Here is a 12674-nt window from a genome sequence, read left to right on the forward strand (position 1 = left end):
TGTCAGAGTTGAAACTATTCACACTCCCAAGCCAAGTGTGTGCTCACAAATGTGTGCTTTGCAGAGTGAAAATCCGAAATTAAAACAATAAAACAATCTAAAACCAGCAGTTAAATTCAAAAACTCCTAGTCTGAGAATAATTCCACGGTTGTCTTTGAACGCGCCTATTCATAAAAGCATCAACATAATAAGGGACATGAATGCTTATACAGATCCACGAATGCTTGTACAGATCTATGAATGCTTATGCAGATCTATGAATGCTTTTACAGATCCACGAATGCTTGTACAGATCCACGAATGCTTGTACAGATCTATGAATGCTTGTACAGATCCACGAATGCTTGTTCAGATCTATCAATGCTTATACAGATCCACGAATGCTTGTACAGATCCACGAATGCTTGTACAGATCCATGAATGCTTTTACAGATCCACGAATGCTTGTACAGATCCATGAATGCTTATACAGATCCATGAATGCCTATATAGATCCATGAATACTTATACAGATCCATAAATGTTGTACAGGTCTATGAATGTTCATACAGATCAATGAATACCTATACAGCTGCTGGCCCCGGGTTAAGCAGAGTTAGACAAAACTGACAACTATGGAACAAATTGCTACAAGTCTGCACAGGTTTTTAAATTAAAACCTTAAGACGAAGTTTGAAATCACGTCATTTTACACAAGATCTAGTAAATACTACAAGGCGAGATATGCATGTATACGCCATATACAAGATCATTGGTATATTACTGTCCAAGTAAAATATACAACTTCAGTGCTGAATTATCCCTTTTGTCATAAAGGCAATTTTACACGACAGCTTGGTCTACCTTGTGCAGATATAGGTCCAAATAATATGTACCATTATGACTATCCGTTGTAATTATCACACAATTTGATTAAAAATAAAATAATAAAATAATAATAAAAATAACACGACAGTTCTATTGAATGTCACTGACTATATTAATCAGGCAAATAGACAACTGTACGATTGCATTAATTAACCTTAAGTTGATAACATTGGCATCAGTGTAAGGTCAGTATGTTAATGATACGCGGCATTTGATATTCTTGGTCAATATCTTGGTTACTACTATACTCAAATGAATGGGATATTTACGGAAAACAGTCTGATCTGAAATGTTACTCTAAACTCATGGAGACCTATAAATAACAGCTAGACTCAGCATATACCCGTCGTCATGCACTTATTTGGATGAATGATCAAGCTGAAGTACCTGGTATTAAGGCAGAGATAATCGGCCCCTGCCAGGTAGAATAAGTGCACATTTAAAATACCAGCACAATACTGTAAATTTCTGAAGAAGTGGTATGAAACTTATGAATTACCGCCCATAAAAGGTTACAAACCGGTAGCACGTAAGAGATAATTGCTTGCTAATAACCCTCCAAAATTGCACTCTCAATCAGACGAGGCACTTTAATTTACTGCAAGATAGACGTTAACCCCTAAAAATATTTTACTGAAACTTTCTCGTATGCATTTCTCCGTGCTGTAAAAGTTTCTTTTTGGTTAACGTTTGTCTTCATATGTAAAACATAAATTTTGTAACACGGTCAGTTTGTCGTATGGTGGTAAGTTCAAAATCAGCAGATTTACCCGAATCTTTATGGTATCCTGCATGATACCCTGAAATAAGGGATTCGCTCTGAGAACAGGTAACACATAGAAAAAGAGTTCGAACCTTAGCAGTTCCTTTTTTGGGGGAGGGGGGGGGAGTGTATTTTTGTGTGAGTAACGAAATATGACAACTCGTGTTAAGTAAGTGTTGTCATGAATCAGAATCAATAATTATTAAGACATACTATTATATAACATGTGGTAACTATGCTAAAATCAAACGTGAATCCTGTTTGAAAGTCAATGACGTCGTACGTCTGTCATTAACTTGCCAAGCCATACTTAATATGTAGCGGGATTACAAGGCTGAAAGTTACATTCTGTTGTTGTTTTATGGCGTGCTCAAGATTTTTTCAGAAAGTTACATTTATGGTGCAGTGATATTCAAATACAAAATGTATTTTGTATATCAGAGTGAGTAGGCTTTCATTTTACGATTTTATGACCTACACGTTGCTAACAAGGATAATACTGGCGTCAGTGTGTTTTGCATGTTTCATAAATCGCAAGTTCGAAGTTGAGTTATGTCCCCTAGTCCGCAGCTCGAGTGGTTGGCTCGGTCCCCGTCGGTGACAGCCCCTGTACCTGATGTCAGCTGTCAGCCGGAACAGCACATGTTTACACCCAGGATGTCAAACTCTTCGGACACACATGTGATAGAGTCTGCGAGCGATGAGCAGGTTTTTGTTTGGGGACTTAAGACGTATTTCTACTGTTTTACATTTAAAACTGATGTCAAGACTTTGCCGTGTTTTAGCGTGACAAAGTCTTGTTTCTAGCGCGTGCTACCCAACTGAAGTGAATGTTGTTGTTGGAAAAGCAACTAAGCGAGCTTGGCTATTTACTAGATTAACTGTTTACCGGCTCTAGAATCGGACATAGGCCTACATCCGTACTACAACGTGCTTGTTGTGTGGACCGCCATGCAAGCTAACTTCCCTTCTAATGCCTGTCCTGAGTTAAGGCTAGGACTAATATAACAGATAAGCTGTTACAGGGTATTATCCCGTAAATCCGTCTGTAACGAATCACATATGAGAAAACCCTTCTCGTCTGTATCAAGACGGTCCAAAGCTGTGAACACTTTAATTCTTCCGTTTATTATGCTACAAATAACGGTGGATGTGTGCTCATGAAACATACATGATGTACACAAGCACTGCAACGTCACAGAAGAAAATGATGCATTCTGCTGTCATTCGGACCTTCTGTCTTGCTTGTCGTTGAGTCTCCCTTTATAGGGCTACATGTAACTTTTACAGTTTAAGTTGAGTAGAATGTGACACTGTGTTTATGTAGTTCTGACAAGTCCTGGGTATGCATACTTACTTGTATTTATTTATTTCATTGGTGTTTTAGTCCGTACCGAAAAATATTTCACCTATACGACGGTGACCAGCATTATGGTGGGAGGAAACCGGGCAGAGCCCAAATCCTACCACCGTGTCCAACACACACACAAACACAGCCCCCCTAATCTCACTGACCTGCTCAACCTACTCACTTTAGTCCCTGTTATTCCATGTTGAAAGTCAAAGGCATCCCAGCATATTTTACTTTAATAAACTGGTAATGTGTTGTATTTTATTATTGTAGGAGAAACATCAAGGCATTGTAGGAAGGCTGGCTGAGACACCCTGCATGAGGACATCACTGCTCTATGGTATAGGAGGAGGGGTGGTAGCAGGCCTGGGGCACTTTCTATTTACTAGTAAGTATGTTACCACTCAGGCACTTGACCACTAAGGTTGTGTGTTCAAATCCAGCTTTTGCTGTTTTGGCTGCAAACTTAAGTCAGGAGGTTTGCCAGGTACCTGGTAAAGGTCAGTGGTTTAGTCCAGGGACTATGGTTTCCTACATCTTTAAACCTGGCTGCCATTGGTGAAATTTCTTTAGGAAAACGTTTAACACCAGTCCTGCCATTTAATCAGTGAAACAATCAATCTCAGCCTGACTCTTTGATTTATTTATTTATTTGATTGGTGTTTTACTCAAGAATGTTTCACTTATACGACGTTGGCCAGCATTATGGTCAGAGGAAACCCATGACAGACCGCAGGTTGCTGCCAGACCTTCCCACGTATAACCGGAGAGGACTGACTCTTTGACCTGGGACTTTTGGTTGGTTGTATAGTCAAAGGAAGTTCAATTATATTAAACATGGAGGTACAATTATGATATACCATTTACCTACCCCAATATTAAAGTTACTGAAGCAAAAAGTCATATCAGCTGGATATCAGTAAACAAGATAAATGTTGTCATGGGTTATGGGTGTTGTTATGTGGCATCTAGTCTAAATTATATCTTTAAAGATCTGCTTAATTGGAACCCAGTTTCAGTGGGTCATTCAACTCAAATTTGTGGTTTTAATGCCTTCATACGTGCACTGGTGGACAAGGCATGTATTTTGATGACATGTGGAAGACATACCATTCGAAATTAGCTTTCACATTGTTACATGCTGATCAAACAAATAAGAAGGTACTTAACCTCATATCACCTTTACTACTTTAACCTGTGGTAAACTCTGTACAGGTACTGCCAATGGGGAGACAGCATTTTTTTTAATCCCGTGAGGTGGCGCTAGCAGGACTTCGAGTCATTGTTACGTCAAGAATGGATCGTAGCATAACGTCTACACAGTTATCGTGTATCTGTTTCTGTTGTAACGTACTGTCCTTAATGTGACGTCATCATGATGAACTGGGAAAGGAACATCTGACGTCAATAATATGATGTCAAGGTCCTGCTGCCAGTCGTCTGACAGGTCCCCATTGGTTATAGTGCTACATTCCCTCGCTTTCTGGTAACAGCCTCATTGTCTTAACTGCGTATTTTAAGATTGCTTATAATAAATCTTCAGCCTCTGGGACCTTATACTTATTTTGGACAACAGACTGCAAGTTTGATGTTATTCACATTCACTGTGCTCTCTCTGAAAATTTGATTTTTGACTATTGTTTTCTTCTGAAAATTCACCCTGAAAGTGGAATTTGGAGGCAAATGGATGTTATAAAATATTGCTTTTGGTGGTGAAACATTTTTTCATTGAGATAACTTCCTACATGTACCGTCCAAACAAACCCCAAACATCCTACATGTACCGTCCAAACAAACCCCAAACATCCTACATGTACCATCCAAACAAACCCCAAACATCCTACATGTACCGTCCAAACAAACCCCAAACATCCTACATGTACCGTCCAAACAAACCCCAAACATCCTACATGTACCGTCCAAACAAACCCCAAACATCCTACATGTACCGTCCAAACAAACCGCATACTCTCTACATGTTCCGTCCAAACAAACCCCAAATATCCTTCAAGTACTGTCCAAGCAAACCCCAAACTTCCTACATGTACCGTCCAAACAAACCCCAAACTTCCTACATGGACGGTCCAAACAAACCCCAAACTTCCTGCGTGTACCATCCAAACAAACCCCAAAATTCCCACATGTACCATCCAAACAAACCCCAAACATCCTATATGTACCGTCCAAAAGAACCCCAAAAATGCTACATGTACCATCCAAACAAACCCCAAACTCCCTGCATGTATTGTCCAAACAAACCCCAAACTCCCTGCATGTATTGTCCAAACAAACCCCAAACTTCCTATATGTATCGAGGTTTGGACAACAAACCTCAGACATCTTTTATGAGGTGAATAGAACTGTCAGAATGAGCAAACCGAGATAAATTTTAGTAAATTCTGCTGAGTCATGTTAGGGTCATGTTAGTTTTGTCCTCCTCATCAATGTTTGACAAATTTAGATTTTTAGAACTGTCAGAAAATTATCATACATCTAATTTCCAAGTGTATTCAGCACCACTGTTGTTTTGTTATATGTTTCGAATTGTTGTCTAGATGTAGATATATGTGTGAGTATTTTCATGTGAGACGTTCAGCTGTGTTCATTTCTTGTAGCCATCCCATAAACCTGACCACTGTATAAGTTAAAAATTTATGAGTACGACATTAGCCACTAACCAGTCAATCAACCAATGATGTCATGTTGTTGTACACAGTACACAATAGCTTATATTTCTCTTCAAGATTCATTTATTATGATTAGACATCTGTTTGTGCATGAGTTGTTTTGTGAAAAAATTGAAATGTTATTTTTTGCATGAAATACTTCAGATTTTTCTGCCATCTAATCCTGGGATTGTCATGGGGCCTTCCACATGAAATAAATAAATCTTGTAAGCAGGAATTCATATTTTTCAGGTAATGTAAGGAAATCAGCTCATTTTGGCTTTATTTCATACATGATTGGAACCCTAGCAACATGGTATGTATTCTTCCTTTTTGAATTCTATAGACTTTTGCATCTGCACAAACATTAAGCTAACCTAAGGATGAGTTATCTCCCTTAGCAAAACAAATTTAACCATTCATAACCAGGTGACTAGTTAGAACATACATATTCTCTGAACAAATAGAAGCTAAATATATGTACATGCATTCCCTCCTTTATTTCACATACCGGCACATTTTGAAAAACATTTTTCTTCTCATTTTAATGATTTACCATCTGCACATAGAGTACTGCAAATAGAATAAAAGACTGAAAAGTCTGGGTCACTGGGAAATTACTAGGAAAAGTTGAACTTGTCATACTGTGGCCGTGTTTTCATCCACTCACAGAGACCGCTAGCTGCTCACAGACACTGTGACAACCAGGTTTGTGAACGGTGATGTTTAACGCTGTAGGAAGGATCAAGAGCCATTGCACTAAAGACCGCTTAAGTGGTCTAGTGGTTATAGTGTCTGCCTCAAAGTTGATTGAACCCGGGCCACGTCATACTAAAGACTTTTCATATGACTGAAAAGTATGACATAAAGCCCTAAACATACAAACATTCATCACACTAAATTCATCCTAGATTTGTCATGATATGGCTGAAATATTGTTGATGTTGTGTTAAGCCATAATCAGTAATTCTTAGATTTCCATAAAACTCTGTGTCATGGTATACATTTATGAACGTATATGGAGAGGCTTACATTGTGTTACTATACCAAAACATAATAACAAATTCGATATGGTGAAAGTTAGATCCCGCACACTTTTGGACAGGCGCAGATGATTAGTAAATACCTCTTTGTAGTGAAGGTGGAATATGTTGTGTTATATATGGATGGCTTGAATGTTATCGGATACATTGCCACAGTCCCTTATTTAGTGTAGATTTCAATACAGTGCCACAGTGCATATGTTTAGTATACATGTAGCTACAATGCCACAGGCCCTTTAGTAAAAATGTAGATAGAATGTCACAGTGCCCTTTTTTAGTACACATGTAGATACAATCCCATGGGCCCTTGCTTAGTATACATGTTGATACAATGCCACAGGCCTTTCATTTGTATACATGTCGATACAGGGCCACAGGCCCTTGTTTAGTACAAATGTAGATACAGTGCCACAGGCCTTTGTTTTGTATACATGTAGACACAATGTCACAGTGCCTGAGTTTAGTATACCTGTAGATGCAATGCCACAGGCCCATATTTAGTATACATGTAGACACAATGGCACAGTGCCTAAGCTTAGAATACATGTTAATACAATGCCACAGGGTCCTTGTTTAGTATACATGTAGACACAGTGCCACAGGGCCCTTGTTTGGTACACATGTAGATACTATGCCATAGTGCTTATGTGTAGTACACATGTTGATACAATGTCACAGGCCCTTGTTTGGTACAAATGTGGATAAAATGACACAGTAACCTTGTTTAGTGCTCATGTAGACACAATGCCACAGGCCCTTGTTTAGTATACATGTAGACACAATGCCACAGGCCTTTGTTTAGTATACATGTAGATACAATGCCACAGGCCCTTGTTTAGTACACATGTAGATACAGTGTTACAGTGCCCTTGTTTAGCATACATGTAAACACTATGTCACAGGGCCCTGTTTAGTATACATGTAGATACAGTGTCACAGGCCTTTGTTCAGTGTACATGTAGACACAATGCCACAGGCCCTTATTTAGTATGCATGTAGATGCAATGCCACAGGGCCCTTGTTTTGTACACATGTAGATGCAATGCCAGTTTCCCTTGTTAGTACAAGTATGGATAGAATGTCACAGTGCCCGTGTTTAGTATACGTGTAGATACAGTGCCACAGGCCCTTGTTTAGTATACATGTAGATACAATGCCACAGGCCCTTGTTTAGTATACATGTAGATACAGTGCCACAGGCCCTTGTTTTGTATACATGTAGATACAGTCTTACAGGCGTTTGTTTAGTGCACATGTAGACACAATGCCACAGTGCCTATGTATAGTATACATGTAGATGTAATGCCACAGGGGCCTTGTTTAGTACACATGTAGACACAATGCCACAGGCCCTTGTTTAGTACAAATGTGGATAGAATGTCACAGTGCCCTTGTTTTGTATACATGTAGATACAGTACCGGTACCATAGGCCCTTGTTTAATACACATGTAGGTTCAATGCCACAGGCCCTTGTTTAGTACAAATGTAGATATATTGTCACAGTGCCTTTGTTTAGTATAAATGTGGACACAATATGTCAGGGCCCTTGTTTAGTACAGATGTAGACACAATGCCACAGCCATTTGCTTAGTGTACATGTAGACACAATGCCACAGGCCCCTGTTTCGTATACATGTAGATGCAATGCCACAGGCCCTTTGTTTAGTATACATGTAGACACAATGCCACGGGCCCTTGTTTAGTACAAATGTGGATAGAATGTCACGGTGCCCTTGTTTAGTACACATGTAGATACAATGTGACGGGCCCTTGTTTTGTATACATATAGATACAATGCCACAGCCCTTTGCTTAGTGTACATGTAGACACAATGCCACAGGCCCTTGTTTAGTATACATGTAGATACGGTGCCACATGCCTTTGTTTAGTACGCATGTAGATACAATGCCACGGGTCCTTGTTTAGTACACATGTAGATACAAGGTCACAGGCCTTTGTTTAGTACACATGTAGATACAATGCCACAGTGCTTATGTTTAGTACACATATAGACACAGTGTGACAGACTCTTGTTTAATACACATGTAGATACAGTGCCACATTGCCTTTTTTTTTAGCATACATGTAGAAACAGTGCAACAGGCTCTTGTTTAGTACACATGTAGATACAATGCCACGGGTCCTTGTTTAGTACACATGTAGATACAAGGTCACAGGCCTTTGTTTAGTACACATGTAGATACAATACCACGGTGCTGATGTTTAGTACACATATAGGCACAGTGCGACAGGCCCTTGTTTATTATACATGAAGATACAATGCCAAAGGCCCTTGTTTAGTATACATGTTGATACAGTGCCACAGGCCCTTTTTTAGTATACATGAAGATACATTGTCACAGTGTCTTTGTTTAGTACACATGTAGAGTGCCACCGTGCCTATCTTTAGTATACATGTAGAAGCAGTGGCACAGGCCCTTGTTTAATATACATATAGACACAGTGCCATAGTGCCGTAGTGCCCTTGTTTAGTACACATGAAGATACAATGCCACAGGGCCCTTGTTTAGTACACATGTAGACACAATGCCACAGATCCTTGTTTAGTACACATGAAGATACAGTGTCACAGTGCCAGTGTTTCGCACACACGTAGACACAATGCCACAAGCTCTTGTTTAGTATACATGTAGATATATTGTCACAGTGCCTATGTTTAGTATACCTGTAGATGCATTGTCACAGTGCCTATGTTTAGTATACATGTTGATACCATGCCACAGAGCTCTTGTTGAGGGCAATTGAGTATGGCATAAAACACTATTCAAAAAAACCAAATGAAATAAAATAATGTTACTGTAATCTGTGTTTTTTTCTTTTTTCAGGTCATACTGCAGATACAAGTGGTCGGAGACCAGAATGAGAGAAAGACAGATGCAATATGTTTTACGAAATAAATTGTTAGTCGAAGGAACTGAACTGGAGAAAGAATTAAATGCACATAGTGAAGATGCATGACACACTTGCATATGGAATTTCTGCATTATTTGAGAATAGACTTACAAATATTTGGTACCGGACAGAGTGACATGATACACGTGAACAGTTTATGTGTGTGTGCCATCCATATTGACAGTGGATGTCTTCTGTAAGGTGCAGGATCATGGCATATATGCACCTGAAGCAGATTTACTGGATGTCAACATGCTGTACCTGGATTTACAACTCTTGTTTTAGTAGGGGTCATGTCATCCCTTCACATCCCTTCAGCGCTGACTCAGGCAGCTTTGGTGGAAAACTCAAAATCAGTTCTAATGCATGTAATATGTCTTAACCAGTGAATTGCTAGAACAGACAAGCAGCTGTAATTAATCAGAGTATTCATCTTAAGTTGGTTGACCCGTATCAGTATAATGGCTCGGGCGGGGCGGCTTACTTTCCTTCGGTAAGTCGTCTCAGTGATGCAGCACTAAATAAAAGAGCGGTGGAAATCCGTCCTGCAACAAGGAGGCACATTACACGTGCATGCACCCTAATGATTCCTTCGTCGTCATATGACTGAAAAATTTTTGACCGGCCCGGATAGCACAGTTGGTAGAGCGTCCGCTTCGGGACCGGTAGATCCAGGATCAATCCTTGATCGAGTCACACCTAAGACTTTAAAAGAGGAAGTTGTAACTTCCTCGCTTGGCGTTCGGCATGAAGGGGATAGTGCAACGACTGGTTGACCCATATCAGTATAATGGCTTGGGCGGGGCGGCTTACTTGCCTTCGGTAAGTCGTCTCAGTGATGCAGCACTAAATAAAAGAGCGGTGGAAATCCGTCCTGCAACAAGGAGGCACATTACACGTGCATGCACCCTAATGATTCCTTCGTCGTCATATGACTGAAAAATTGTTGAGTACGACGTTAAACCCCAAGCACTCACTCACTCATCTTAAGTGCACATGCACTTTAGACTTGATGTTACATGATCACACTGCTTGATATCTGGATACCCGTTCCCATTGTTTTCAGTGCTGTCCTGTGTGGTCTCGTATGACGTTTCACCAGTTTGACGTACAGGTGTGATTCATGTTCGAGAGTTAGTAACTTACCAAAGGTTGGTAGATCACTCCAATTTTCCCCAGCCATAAAAAAAGAGGTCACCAAAGTATAAGTGAAAAATTCTAAAGTATGGCATTAAACATCAATCAAATAAACAAATGGTAGTTTCGAGTTGTGTTTCAAACAAGAGAAACAGTATATGTAACAACTTCTCACAAATGTATCAAATGTATTGTTGGTTTTTAGTTTGTATTGCAACCCAAAGTCTTTCATGTTACTCGAGCAGATATAGCGCTTCTTTGAGTGGAGTGAATGAAAAGTATAAATTCAGCCTTGAAATCATTTTTTTGCCTGGTTACATGACGGTTTGAGAAGTTTTGGTCACATTGTGTAATCCGTGAGAAGTTTTGGTCACATTGTGTAATCCGTGAGAGGCTTTGGTCACATTGTGTAATCCGTGAGAAGTTTTGGTCACATTGTGTAATCCGTGAGAAGTTTTGGTCACATTGTGTAATCCATGAGAAGTTTTGGTCACATTGTGTAATCCGTGTGCATCATACTATGACTGCTTTGACAAAGACATTTATTTTGGAAGCACGTTTTTCATATGATGTAAAATTGTGGAGACAGAGATGTGCAATTATCTTTTGTTATTGAAGGGGTGTTAATTATGCTTTTGTGTGCAAGTGTATAACATTGTTGTTACTTGTATTAAAGCTATGATAAATGTGCATATATGATCTGAATGCATCAGAATTTTATCAAAACTTGTGTTTGAAGCATTGTTGTTAAAGCATCAGACTGTAATCTACTTAACGCTAAAAGAAGTACCAACAATAAGCTGTTCTATTTAGAAATGTCACAGTTACTCTTTGAACAAGTCATCTTGGGGTAGGGCTTGTGTTGTGGTAGAGCAGTTAAGGTGCTTGTCCATTGATATCTACAAACTCCACATGTAGGTCATGCTCAATTCCAGTCTTGGGAATCTGTGAATTCCCCAGCACTCACTGATTGTAGGGCCTTAGCAAAAATGAGCTGTCAAGGTCACTCATGTGGCTGTGTGTTTGTTGAAAAATTTTGTGCTTATTTGTATGTCACACATGGTAAAGTTTGTCAGTAACTTGCTGAAGTTACATGGTTTACCAAGGCACTCTGGTTTCTTCCACTGTGAACTTGGCTGTCATTGTGAAAGTAAAAAATTCTTAAGTATGGTGCTGGGCAAAAAAAAAATACATTTTGGATTATAGTGGATATGTGACAAAATACTTTCTGAAGAAACACAATCTGAAGCAGTGAAAATCATTTGATTTCCGTAATGAAATTTGTATATGATGTGAATAGTTCAATTAAATTAAATTTTGATTGGTTGAATGGTGATATTTGTCAGACAATTGACTGCTGCATTAAACATCAAGTAATGGATAGTCTGTTACAATTGACGTTTATCTAAACCATAATAGTGTCTGTGACATAATGGATAGCATGCTAGTGCAGCACAATGACTCAGCAGCCTCTCACAAATGCGGTCGCTGGGCGTTCAAGTCCAGCTCATGATAGTTTCCTCTTCGTTTGTACGTGGAAAGGTGTGCTAGCAACCTGTGAATGGTCGCTGGTTTCCCTTGGGCTCTGCTATAAGCACGTTAAAAGCTACCCTATTTTAAGTACATGCATACTGTAGCGTGCCAGGTGTTTTCAGCAGGTCATTGTAGTGAGGCAGCATAATAAATCCTGTGATGTCAGGTCAGCCCTCCTAGTGCTGTAGTGAATTCTACAACTCTCTTTTCAGCCACCAGAAACCAAACTGGAAGAACATTTTATCTTATGAAAGGGCTATTTTAAATCACCTTGTTCTGGGCGTCTGGCTCTTGCGAATCGTCTAGTATTAAAGTATGGAAGGAACCATGGGCTGAATTCACAAAACTTCCTACCTAAGCATGTGTTGTTTCTCATACAAAAACCAATACTGGCTTGCG

General features: G+C 39.5%; 1 protein-coding gene across 1 annotated transcript; it reads left to right on the top strand.

The window, feature by feature from the left end:
• The first annotated feature begins 2265 nt into the window (after nt 1-2265).
• Nucleotides 2266-12150, top strand: LOC135467855 (cytochrome c oxidase assembly protein COX20, mitochondrial-like). The gene is made up of 4 exons (XM_064745753.1): nt 2266-2339; nt 3256-3370; nt 5901-5964; nt 9539-12150. The coding sequence occupies exons 1-4, from the start codon at nt 2274-2276 to the stop codon at nt 9669-9671; spliced, it is 378 nt and encodes a 125-aa protein (XP_064601823.1). The 5' UTR covers nt 2266-2273; the 3' UTR covers nt 9672-12150.
• Nucleotides 12151-12674: the final 524 nt, after the last annotated feature.

This window comes from Liolophura sinensis, chromosome 6, assembly GCF_032854445.1.
Source record: "Liolophura sinensis isolate JHLJ2023 chromosome 6, CUHK_Ljap_v2, whole genome shotgun sequence".
NCBI lineage: Eukaryota > Metazoa > Mollusca > Polyplacophora > Chitonida > Chitonidae > Liolophura > Liolophura sinensis.